The 12,619-nt window shown below is 43.8% G+C and overlaps 1 protein-coding gene across 1 annotated transcript in view; it reads left to right on the forward strand.

Annotated features, from left to right (window-relative positions):
• The window catches only part of trpm2 (transient receptor potential cation channel, subfamily M, member 2), a 66,690-nt gene that overhangs the window by 37,626 nt on the left and 16,445 nt on the right, over nt 1-12,619 (forward strand). The window contains exons 19-24 of the mRNA XM_055150761.1: nt 104-275; nt 4,343-4,523; nt 5,429-5,455; nt 7,061-7,221; nt 8,301-8,433; nt 11,659-11,746. Coding sequence (XP_055006736.1) covers nt 104-275; nt 4,343-4,523; nt 5,429-5,455; nt 7,061-7,221; nt 8,301-8,433; nt 11,659-11,746 — 762 coding nt within the window. The remainder of the gene's footprint in view (nt 1-103; nt 276-4,342; nt 4,524-5,428; nt 5,456-7,060; nt 7,222-8,300; nt 8,434-11,658; nt 11,747-12,619) is intronic.

Below are 12,619 nucleotides of genomic sequence, written 5' to 3' on the forward strand. Positions count from 1 at the left end.
TTCGGTGAAGTCACACTCCCGTGGTTCACTTCTTTATACAGTCTGTGTTCTGAAAGTTATGGAGACTCACCTGCTTCTGCTTCTCCTGACCTTTGTCCTGCAGATGATGGACATGTTCTTCTTCCTGTTCCTCCTGAGTATCTGGGTGGTGGCCTACGGCGTGGCCAAGCAGAGCATCCTCATCCACAACGAGGACCGTCTGGGCTGGATCCTGAGAGGGGCCGTGTACGAGCCCTACCTCACCATATTCGGAGACGTGCCCAAAAACATAGACAGTGAGTGTGTTTTTTTATATATATATTCTTAGTTGTACCACTTTATAATCACTGTTGTGTTACTTCAAAACTTCAGTCTGTTATTTATGACTCGTTTCTGTCATTTCAAATTAATTCATTACATTATAATATTAGAGTGTTTAAAATATAAAACGTTACACGACTATTGCAGCACTTTAACTCTGAACAAAAACCGGGGCGAAGATGCAGAACTTTTACACGATGTATATGGACTGAACCAGGACCAAACCAGGTCTAAACCAGGACTGAACCAAGGACTAAACCAGGACTGAACCAGGTCTAAACCAGGACTGACCCAAGGACTAAACCAGGACTAAAGCAGGACTAAACCAGGACTGAACCAGGTCTAAACCAGGACTGACCCAAGGACTAAACCAGGACTAAAGCAGGACTAAACCAGGACTGAACCAGGTCTAAACCAGGACTGACCCAAGGACTAAACCAGGACTAAAGCAGGACTAAACCAGGACTGAACCAGGTCTAAACCAGGACTGACCCAAGGACTAAACCAGGACTAAACCAGGACTAAACCAGGACTAAAACCAGGTCTAAACCAGGACTGAAACCCAGGACTAAACCAGGACTAAACCAGGTCTAAACCAGGACTAAACCAGGACTAAAACCAGGACTAAAACCAGGTCTAAAACCAGGACTAAACCAGGACTAAACCAGGACTAAACCAGGACTAAACCAGGACTAAACCAGGTCTAAACCAGACTGAAACCAAGGACTAAACCAGGACTAAACAGGACTAAACCAGGACTGAAACCAGGTCTAAACCAGGACTAAACCCAAGGACTAAAACCAGGACTAAACCAGACTAAACCAGGACTAAACAGGACTAATCCAGGACTGAACCAGGTCTAAACCAGGACTGACCCAAGGACTAAACCAGGACTGAACCAGGTCTAAACCAGGACTAAAGCAGGACTAAACCAGGACTGAACCAGGTCTAAACCAGGACTAAACCAGGACTAAACCAGGACTGAACCAGGTCTAAACCAGGACTGACCCAAGGATTAAACCAGGACTAAAGCAGGACTAATCCAGGACTGAAACCAGGTCTAAACCAGGACTAAACCAGGACTAAACCAGGACTAAAACCAGGACTAAACCAGGACTAAACCAGGTCTAAACCAGGACTAAACCCTAAGGACTAAACCAGGACTGAAACCAGGTCTAAAACCAGGACTAAACAGGACTAAACCAGGACTGAAACCAGGTCTAAACCAGGACTGAAACCAAGGACTAAACCAGGACTAAACAGGACTAAACCAGGACTAAACCAGGTCTAAACCAGGACTAAACCAAGGACTAAACCAGGACTAAAGCAGGACTAATCCAGGACTGAACCAGGTCTAAACCAGGACTGACCCAAGGACTAAACCAGGACTGAAACCAGGACTAAACCAGGACTAAAGCAGGACTAATCCAGGACTGAACCAGGTTTAAACCAGGACTACCCAAGGACTAAACCAGGACTGAACCAGGTCTAAAACCAGGACTAAACAGGACTAAACCAGGACTGAACCAGGTCTAAACCAGGACTAAAGCAGGACTAAACCAGGACTGAACCAGGTCTAAACCAGGACTGACCCAAGGATTAAACCAGGACTAAACCAGGACTGAACATGAAGGTGCGGCGTTTCCTTGCGATATTTTCAGTGCACCAAAACAGTTTATCATCGCGTGATAAAATAAATTCTGATGCTAAATAAACATGAGTGAGGGGGACACGTTTTACCCGTGTGCGTGAATCCAAACACCTGTCCCCGCCCCCGAGAGAGTCTGAAATCTGTTCAAATCCTCTGAGACTCTGACACGATCCAGACAGAACAGAGACTCTTTCTGCAGGAGACATGAGCAGTAGAGCGCGAGGACAGACGAGGAGGAAGATGCTCGTTTGATTGTGTTTTGAACTGTTATTTTTAGGGGTGTCAAATGATCGCGTTAATTGCGATGAATTAATTACAGTCATATTTAGCGCGTTATGTTTTTTAATCGCGTTAATCTAATTTTTAATCTCTAACTTTACTGTTTCTGTATGCGAGTTGCCTTATTATAAAATCTGTTTTTATGTGTTGTTGGGACAATAACACATCGCTTCCGCAAACAATTGTGATTTTCTTTCTCGTTCTCGACGCATCTGTGATAAACCTGCACACGTCTGAAAACATCACGACACAAACACAGAACAGACTCACCTTCACCTTCAACTCTGTCAGAAAACTCAGATTCCACTGAGTCGAGTCCTTCAGTCCCACAGAAGCTGAACCGCATCAGCGACACAAGAGCTTTTTTTTTTTTTTCTCGCTTAGTTTATGCAAATTAGACATGCGGTTTTTAAGTTTCGTTTCTGTGAGATTTGCGCAAATCAGCATTAAACACATTATAATTTCAAACGAGCTGATGTGGCTCTAGAGTGTTCATGGTTTATATGTAATAATAATAATGTAATAATGAATTTAAATGAAAATACCTCAAGTTGAAGGCTTTTCTCAGCAATTTTTAGGTGAGATTAAAAAGAGATTAATTAGATTAATTAATTATGATCTGTAATTAATTAATTTCTCAATTTTTTTAATCGCCTGACAGCACTAGTTATTTTGTGCATCATACACACACCCTCCTCACGAAAACACACGAAGAAACGCAGATGACACAGATTTTAAGTTAGCGGCGATTGAAACAGAGCTTCTGTACATTTTGTTGAAATTGGAAACTGTGTCTCAGATGACATGGCCCTGACCTGTGGGGTGCCTCAGGGGTCAATCCTGGGCCCCCTGTTGTTCAATCTCTACATGCTGCCATTAGGCCAGTTAATAAGCAGCAATAACGTGTCCTACCACAATTATGCAGACGACACTCAGATCTACGTCTCTCTGGCAGCAGGAGACTATGGACCAGTGGAGTCACTTGGTCACTGCATCCAACAGATCAGTGTGTGGATGCAAAACAACTTTCTCCAGCTAAACTCTGACAAGACTGAAGTCATAGTGTTTGGTCCACAGAAACAAAGGGACAGTGTCAGCATCACCTCCAGTCTCTTGCTCTAAAACCTTCAAATCAGGCAAGAAATCTCGGGGTAATAATGGACTCAGACTTGAACTTTAACAGTCACATAAAATCAATAACATCTGCAGCCTTTTACCATCTAAAAAACAGAGCAAAAATCAAAGGTTTACTGTCTAAATCAGACTTGGAGAAACTTATCCATGCGTTTGTCTCCAGTAGATTAGATACTGTAATGTTCTGCTCACTGGTCTCTCCAAACGAGCTGTGAGACGCTGCAGAACATCCAGAACATCCAGAACATCCAGAACATCCAGAACATCCAGAACATCCAGAACATCCAGAATGCTGCAGCTCGGGTCCTGACTCGAACTAGGAAGTACGAGCACATAAGTCCTGTGCTCAGGTCTCTGCTCTGGCTCCTGTGGCTCAGAGACTTTAAAGCAGCTCTGCTTGTACAAGTGTCTCCATGGCCGAGCACCAAAGTCCATCTGTGACATGTTAGTGTCATATGAACATCTCACACTCTGAGGAGCTCAGGGACCGGCCTCCTGCTGGTGCCCAGAGTCACGACTAAACAAGGGGAGTCAGAGTTTCAGGTTCATGCAGCTAAAACCTGGAACAGTCTGAACATGTGAGACAGACTCTTCTGTGACGCTGTTTAAATCCAGACTCTAAAACATTTCTGTTTAACTGTGCAAATAACTGAAAGGTTTTCATTCCGCACTCTTCTCTCCAATTTATGTCTCTCTTTTTTAATTTTAATCTTCATGATTATTTATGTTTTGATTTGTTTTTATTATGATTTTAATGTATTTCTTATTCTGTAAAGCACTTTGAATTACTTTGTGTACGAATTGTGCTGTACAAATAAACTTGCCTTGCCTTGCCTTGCACATGAACTCGACGTCAGCGAGTCGATGGTGAGACGTTGGCGACGGCGGCCTGACGAACTGACTCAACGCAAAAAGACGACAAAAACTTTCTTGAAGACTGCGTAAATACACGGTGCGTGTTTTTTTTGCTGTCCGCAGACACAGAGTTCGACATCGACTCGTGCAGCATGAGCGGCAGTGACCCTCTGAAACCCAAGTGCCCGGTGCTGAACGACGACCAGATGCCCGCCTTCCCCGAGTGGCTCACCATCCTCATGCTGTGCGTCTACCTGCTGTTCGCCAACATCCTGCTCCTCAACCTGCTCATCGCCATCTTCAAGTGAGTCACGACGCGCGGGGACATTTCACTCCCCGCCTGAAATGTTCCACAGTGTGACATTAAAACATTTCTACTTCACGTTTGTTCAATCACAGGTGGTTTTACAGCTCAAAAATACCTAGAAAAACACTATTCTATTCTAGTTTAGTCCTGGTTTAAAACCTGATTTAGTCCTGATTCTAGACCTAGTTTAGATCTGATTTAGTCCTGGTTTAGTCCTGCTGTAGACCCGATGTAGACTCGATGTAGACTTGGTTATAGTCCTGATTTTAGACCTGATTTAGTCCTGGTTTAGTCCTGGTTTAGTCCTGGCGTAGACTCGATGTAGACTTGGTTTTAGTCCTGGATTTTAGTCCTGGTTTAGTCCTGGTTTAGTCCCCTGGTTTTAGTTTTCCTGGTTTAGTCCTGGTTTAGTCCTGGTTTAGTCCTGGTTTTAGTCCTGGTTTAGTTCCTGGTTTAGACCTGGTTTAGTTTAGTCCTGGTTTAGTCCTGGTTTAGTCCTGGTTTAGTCCTGGTTTAGACCTGGTTTTAGTTCCTGGTTTAGTCTGGTTTTAGTTCTGGTTTAGACCTGGTTTTTAGTCCTGATTTTTAGACCTGGTTTTAGATCTTTTGGTTTAGTCCTGGTTTAGTCCTGGTTTTAGTTCTCCTGGTTTAGTCCTGGTTTAGACCTGGTTATAGTCCTGGTTTAGTCCTGATTTTAGTCCTGGTTTTAGTTCTCATTAAGTCCTGGTTTAGACCTGATTTAGACCTGGTTTTAGTCTTGGTTTAGTTCTGGTTTAGACCTGGTTTTAGTCCTAATTTTAGTCCTGGTTTAGACCTGGTTTAGTTCTGGTTTTAGTTCTGTCTTAGACCTAGTTTAGTCCTGGTTTAGGCGTGGTTTTAGTCCTGGTTTAGTTCTGGTTTAGACCTGGATTTAGTCCTGGTTTAGTCCTGTTTTAGTCCTGGTTTAGTTCTGGTTTTAGTTCTGGCTTAGACCTGGTTTAGTTCTGGTTTAGACCTGGTTATAGTCCTGATTTTAGACCTAGTTTAGATCTGATTTAGTCCTGGTTTAGTCCTGCTGTAGACCTGATGTAGACTCGATGTAGACTTGGTTTTAGTCCTGATTTTAGACCTGGTTTAGACCTGATTTCGTCCTGGTTTAGTCCTGGTTTAGTCCTGGCGTAGACTCGATGTAGACTTGGTTTTAGTCCTGATTTTAGACCTGGTTTAGACCTGGTTTAGTCTTGATGTAGATCTGGTTTAGACCTGGTTATAGTCCTGGTTTAGTCCTGATTTTAGTCCTGGTTTTAGTTCTCATTAAGTCCTGGTTTAGACCTGATTTAGACCTGGTTTTAGTCTTGGTTTAGTTCTGGTTTAGACCTGGTTTTAGTCCTAATTTTAGTCCTGGTTTAGACCTGGTTTAGTTCTGGTTTTAGTTCCTGGTTTTAGACCTGGTTTAGTCCTGGTTTAGTGGTTTTTGGTTTAGGTTTAGTCCTGGTTTAGAGACCTGGTTTAGTCCTGGTTTAGACCTGGTTTAGTCCTGGTTTAGTCCTGGTTTAGACCTGGTTTTAGACCTGGTTTGGTTTAGTCCTGGTTTAGACCTGGTTTAGACCTGGTTTAGTCCTGGTTTAGTCCTGGTTTAGTCCTGGTTTAGACCTGGTTTAGACCTGGTTTTAGTCCTGGTTTAGACCTGGTTTAGACCTGGTTTAGTCCTGATTTTAGTCCTGGTTTAGACCTGGTTTAGTCCTGGTTTAGACCTGGTTTTAGTCCTGGTTTTAGTTTTTTAGTCCTGGTTTAGACCTGGTTTTAGACCTGGTTTAGTCCTGGTTTAGTCCTGGTTTAGACCTGGTTTTAGTCCTGGTTTAGTCGGTTTAGTCCTGGTTTAGACCTGGTTTAGACCTGGTTTTAGTCCTGGTTTAGACCTGGTTTAGTTCCTGGTTTAGACCTGGTTTTAGTCCTGGTTTAGTTCCTGGTTTAGACCTGGTTTAGTTTTAGTCCTGGTTTAGTCCCTGGTTTAGTCCTGGTTTAGACCTGGTTTTAGACCTGGTTTTAGTTTTCCTGGTTTAGAGTCCTGGTTTAGTCCTGGTTTAGACCTGGTTTAGTCCTGGTTTAGTCCTGGTTTTAGTCCTGGTTTTAGTCCTGGTTTAGTCCTGGTTTTAGTCCTGGTTTAGACCTGGTTTTAGTCCTGGTTTAGTCCTGGTTTAGACCTGGTTTAGTTTTCCTGGTTTAGACCTGGTTTAGTCCTGGTTTAGTTCCTGGTTTTAGTTTCCTGGTTTAGACCTGGTTTAGTCCTGGTTTAGACCTGGTTTTTAGTCCTGGTTTAGTCCTGGTTTAGTCTTTTAGACCTGGTTTAGACCTGGTTTTAGTCCTGTTTTTAGACCTGGTTTAGTCCTGGTTTAGACCTGGTTTAGTCCTGGTTTTAGTTTCCTGGTTTAGTCCTGGTTTAGACCTGGTTTTAGTCCTGGTTTAGTCCTGGTTTAGTTTGGTTTAGACCTGTTTTAGTCCTGGTTTAGACCTGGTTTAGTCCTGGTTTAGACCTGGTTTTGGTCCTGGTTTAGTGACAACAGGCAACCGATATGGAAGTTCCAGCGGTACGAGCTGATAAAGGAGTACCACAGCCGCCCCGCAGCCCCGCCCCCTTTCATCCTCCTGTCTCACCTGTACCTGTTGGTGCGGCGCGTGGTGCTGTGCAGACCGGCCCACCCCTGCACCGACTTCAGTGAGTAATGTAATCTGATTACTCTGGATTACTTGATTTGCTGTAGAGAAGCAAAGACGGGGAAATCTTCACGTGAGAAGTTTGATCTGCAAAAAGAAAATAAAACCGTATTAAAAATATTATTGATAGAAGAAGAGGAGACACACCTGCACAGCACGATTTAGTCCTGTTAAATCCTGGTTTAGACTTGGTTTTAGTCCTGGTTTAGTCCTGGTTTTAGTCCTGGTTTAGTCCTGGTTTTAGTCCTGGTTTAGTCCTGGTTTAGTAGTCCTGGTTTAGTCATGGTTTAGACCTGTTTAGTCCTAATGGTTTAGTCCTAGTTTAATTCTGGTTTAGTCCTGGTTTAGTCCTAGTTTAGTCCTGTTTTTGACCTGGTTTTTAATGTTTAGTCCTAGTTTAATTCTGGTTTAGACCTGGTTTAGTCCTGGTTTAGTCCTGTCCTGGTTTAGACCTGGTTTATTCCTGGTTTAGTTTAGTCCTAGTTTAGTCCTGGTTTTAGTCCTGGTTTAGTCATGGTTTAGACCTGGTTTAGTCCTGCTTTTGACCTGGTTTATTCCTGGTTTAGTCCTAGTTTAGTCCTGGTTTAGTCCTGCTTTAGTCCTAGTTTAGTCCTGGTTTTGACCTAGTTTATTAATGGTTTAGACCTGGTTTAGACCTGGTTTAGACCTGGTTTAGACCTAGTTTGGACCTGGTTTTAGTCCTTGTTTAGACATGGTTTAGTCCTGGTTTAGACCTGGTTTTAATCCTAGTTTAGACCTGGTTTTAGACCTGGTTTAGTGTCTGGCAATGAGTAGAATTACCACAAAAAAAAAGGAATAGCCCAAAATGTGAACACAGGAAAATCCCTCTGTGTAATCCGTTTATTTCAACAGAGTAACTGTAATCCAATTACCACTCACTGAAACAGTAACTGTAACTGAATACAGTTACTCATAAATTGTACTCTTTATTTACATTACATAACTCCGGTACATGTAATCTGTTACTCCCCGACACTGCAGATAAAGCATAATTAGTAAAAAACACTTCTTTGTACAGTTTACGCTCAGTCCAAACGTCTGATTGTTTTTTGGTTGTAGAATATGAACTTTCTCAGACGGAGGAGGAGGAGCTTCTGTCCTGGGAGGCTCTGATGAAGGACAAATACCTGACGTCCCTGAAGCAGGAGAAGATGCAGAGCACAGAGCACAGGATCCTGGACACGGCACAAAAGTGAGGCCCGCGGCACGCTTTGGGATAAAGAGATAATTCTGTTTTTTTGACATAAATCTGTGTGTCGTCCCCGTGAGCAGCGTCGTACATCAACACTGACTCACCCCCGACAGCGTCCGGTGAACCCAGATCCTGGCTCGTACGTGTTCAGTGTCTGGAGTTTATTTCTGGGAACACAGACAAAAAGGTCCCCAAGAATATTTTAGTTTGTGAGCGACACTTCACCGAAGACGCATCGAGAACTACAGGTGTTTTAAAACTGGACTTAGTAGTTGTAGTTTATTCGGTCATTTTGCAGCATTACAAAACAAAACAAAAACAAAACATAGACTACAACCCCATAGATCTTGACCGAAAGGGTTTAGGCTGAAGTAAAAACTACTTATGATGCCTAACTTACAACGAAGCAGAAGCGACACGGAAAAGGATGTTCCCACGATACCAGGTCCAGTGATGGAGATCCTACATCTGTACGTTTACCGCGAGTAAACCGCTGAAGAGAACTAAAAACTAACTGCAGTGTTTGTTTTTGAAGATTATCCAAATTATAATTTCAAGTGTATGTCATGTCCATTGTTCTACCTGTTTTAGTTTGACAAACGTTACGTCGTCCTACGATATCACACTGATACTAACAACAGACTTAGGGCATCGTTTTATTCTAGTGAGTCGTCTTCAACGCTTCTGCACGAGAACAAAACGGCGATTACACCTCAGTCATTACGAGCACTGATGTTTAGTGTTCACCTGTTCACATTATGACCTCCTCATTTGATCAAACATTATTACAGGATTCAAGTTTGTCCAGTTATTCCTTCTGTCTCCCCCTCCCTCCCTGAGACGGGCGGAGGAAGGGCGGCTCACTCGTCGCCTACGTCGCGTGACACTTTTACTTTGTGCTTTTGTGCGTGTACTTTTGGCGGTGCGGCGTGGCCTCACCTGTGGTCTGGGCGACTTTGATCAGGCCTCTGTGGAACATGCTCTTGAGTCGGGCCTTCAGGTAGAAGTTCTTGGCTCCTCCAGTCACAGAGATGAGCAGGTTCGGAGGAGACAGTTTCCATTGTTCTGTCAGGAGCTCGTACAACAGCTCCGGCTTCGTGTCCGAGGAAACGCGAATGTACTACAAGTACACAAATACACAAAGATACGACAAATACTACACAAATACACAGAGATATGATGATAATACAACTGTTTTCTTCATTATTTGTCTCCAAAACCAAAATGAAAAACAGATAATGATTCGTTTTTTCAGTTTTCGATTTTGTGTTTAAATGAAAAATGGAAAAAAAACTGATAACAGACTGAACCAGGACTAAAACAGGTCTAAACTAGAACTAAACCAGGACTGAACGAGGACTAAGTGTCGGGACGGGACCAGACCAGGACCAAATCGGGACCAGACCAAGACTGAGATCGGAACTGAGACGGGGACTGAGTGACCAGGACCAGACCGGGACTGAGACTGAGACCAGACTGGAACTGAGACCAGGACCAGAGCGGGAGCAGACTGGGACCGAGACTGGGCCCAGATCGAGACCAGATCGGGACTGAGACCAGGACTGAGACTGGTTAGTCTTGGTTTAGTCCTGGTTCAGTTCTGGTTTAGTCCTGTTTTAGTCCTGGTTTAGTCCTGGTTTAGTCCTGGTTTAGTCCTGGTTCAGTCCTGGTTTAGTCCTGGTTTAGTCCTGGTTCAGTCCTGGTTTAGTCCTGGTTTAGTCCTGGTTCAGTCCTGGTTTAGTCCTGGTTTAGTCCTGGTTTAGTCCTGGTTTAGTCCTGGTTTAGTCTGGTTTAGTCCTGGTTCAGTCCTGGTTCAGTCCTGGTTTAGTCCTGGTTTAGTCCTGGTTTAGACCTGGTTTAGTCCTGGTTTAGTCCTGGTTTAGTCCTGGTTTAGTCCTGGTTCAGTCCTGGTTTAGTCCTGGTTTAGTCCTGGTTTAGTCCTGGTTCAGTCCTGGTTTAGTCCTGGTTTAGTCCTGGTTTTAGTCCTGGTTTAGTCCTGGTTTAGTCCTGTTTTAGTCCTGGTTTAGTCCTGGTTTAGTCCTGGTTTAGTCCTGGTTTAGTCCTGGTTTTAGTCCTGGTTTAGTCCTGGTTTAGTCCTGTTTTAGTCCTGGTTCAGTCCTGGTTTAGTCCTGTTTTAGTCCTGGTTCAGTCCTGGTTTAGTCCTGGTTTAGTCCTGGTTTTAGTCCTGTTTTAGTCCTGGTTTAGTCCTGGTTTAGTCCTGGTTTAGTCCTGGTTTAGTCCTGGTTTAGTCCTGGTTTAGTCCTGGTTTAGTCCTGTTTTAGTCCTGGTTTAGTCCTGGTTTAGTCCTGGTTTAGTCCTGGTTTTAGTCCTGGTTTAGTCCTGGTTCAGTCCTGGTTTAGTCCTGGTTTAGAGTCCTGGTTTAGTGGTTTAGTCCTGGTTTAGTCCTGGTTTTAGTCCTGGTTTAGTCCTGGTTTAGTCCTGGTTTAGTCCTGGTTTAGTCCTGGTTTTAGTCTGGTTTAGTCCTGGTTTAGTCCTGGTTTAGTCCTGGTTTAGTCCTGGTTTAGTCCTGGTTTAGTCCTGGTTTAGTCTGGTTTAGTCTGGTTTAGTCCTGGTTTTAGTCCTGGTTTAGTCTGGTTTAGTCTGGTTTAGTCCTGGTTTAGTCCTGGTTTAGTCCTGGTTTAGACCTGGTTTAGTCCTGGTTTAGTCCTGTTTTAGTCCTGGTTTAGTCCTGGTTTAGTCCTGGTTTAGTCCTGGTTTAGTCCTGGTTTAGTCCTGGTTTAGTCCTGGTTTAGTCCTTGTTTAGTCCTGGTTTAGTCCTGGTTTAGTCCTGGTTTAGTCCTGGTTTAGTCCTGGTTTAGTCCTGGTTTAGTCCTGGTTTAGTCCTGGTTAGTCAGTTGGTTTAGTCCTGGTTTAGTCCTGGTTTCCTGTTCCTGGTTTAGTCCTGGTTTAGTCCTGGTTTAGTCCTGGTTTAGTCCTGGTTCAGTAGTCCTGGTTTAGTCCTGGTTAGTCCTGTTTAGTCCTGGTTTAGTCCTGGTTTTTTTAGTCATTGGTTTCATTTTTAAAACAAAATCAAAAGCTGAAAAAACGAATCATTATCTGTTTTTTCATTTATTTTTTTTTTTTTGGAGACAAATAATAAAGAAAATCATAGTTTGTTTTTTTTTTCATTTTGTTATTTTTGGTTTTATTTTGAAAAACAAACGACACACAGATTGTGTTTGAGAGTCTTTGTTCATGTGTGGCTGGTGTGTTCTTCTCCTGCAGAGTGTCCACCATCTGCGAGCGCGTGGAGCGAGAGGAGGAGCCCGGTTCTGGGTCTGTGGTGCGGCGCATGGCCCGACTCGAGGAGCAGGTGCGGTCGCCGTCAATACAGGCTTTAATCATCAGTGTAGTTTCTCCCGGGACACGCTGTCTCTGTCTCTGTCTCTGTCTCTGTCTCTGTCTCTGTCTGTCTGTCTCTGTGTCTCTGTCTGTCTGTCTCTGTCTCTGTCTCTGTCTCTGTCTCTGTCTCTGTCTCTGTCTCTGTCTCTGTCTCTGTCTCTGTCTCTGTCTCTGTCTCTGTCTCTGTCTCTGTCTCTGTCTCTGTCTGTCTCTGTCTCTGTCTCTGTCTCTGTCTCTGTCTCTGTCTCTATGTCTCTGTCTTGTGTCTCTGTCTTGTGTCTCTGTCTCTGTCTCTGTGTCTCTGTCTCTGTCTCTGTCTCTGTCTCTGTCTCTGTCTCTGTCTCTGTCTCTGTCTCTGTCTCTGTCTCTGTCTCTGTCTCTGTCTCTGTCTCTGTCTCTGTCTCTGTGTCTCTGTCTCTGTCTCTGTCTCTGTCTCTGTCTCTGTCTCTGTCTGTCTCTGTCTCTGTCTCTGTCTCTGTCTCTTGTCTCTGTGTCTCTGTCTCTGTCTCTGTCTCTGTCTTGTCTCTGTCTCTGTCTCTGTCTTGTCTGTGTCTGTGTCTGTCTCTGTCTCTGTCTCTGTCTCTGTCTGTCTCTGTCTGTCTGTCTCTGTCTGATCCTGGGAACAGACAGTTTCAGTTTGAGAGAAGTCCTAGTTTAGTCCTGCTTTAGTCCTAGTTTAGTCCTGGTTTAGTCCTAGTTTAGTCCTGCTTTAGTCCTAGTTTAGTCCTAGTTTAGTCCTGCTTTAGTCCTGTTTAGTCCTGGTTTAGTCCTGTTTAGTTTTTAGTCCTGTTTAGTCCTGGTTTAGTCCTGGTTTAGTCCTAGTCCTTAGTCCTGGTTTAGTCCT

This window comes from Boleophthalmus pectinirostris, unplaced genomic scaffold (assembly GCF_026225935.1).
Source record: "Boleophthalmus pectinirostris isolate CB_2022bp ecotype Guang Dong unplaced genomic scaffold, ASM2622593v1 HiC_scaffold_1, whole genome shotgun sequence".
NCBI lineage: Eukaryota > Metazoa > Chordata > Actinopteri > Gobiiformes > Gobiidae > Boleophthalmus > Boleophthalmus pectinirostris.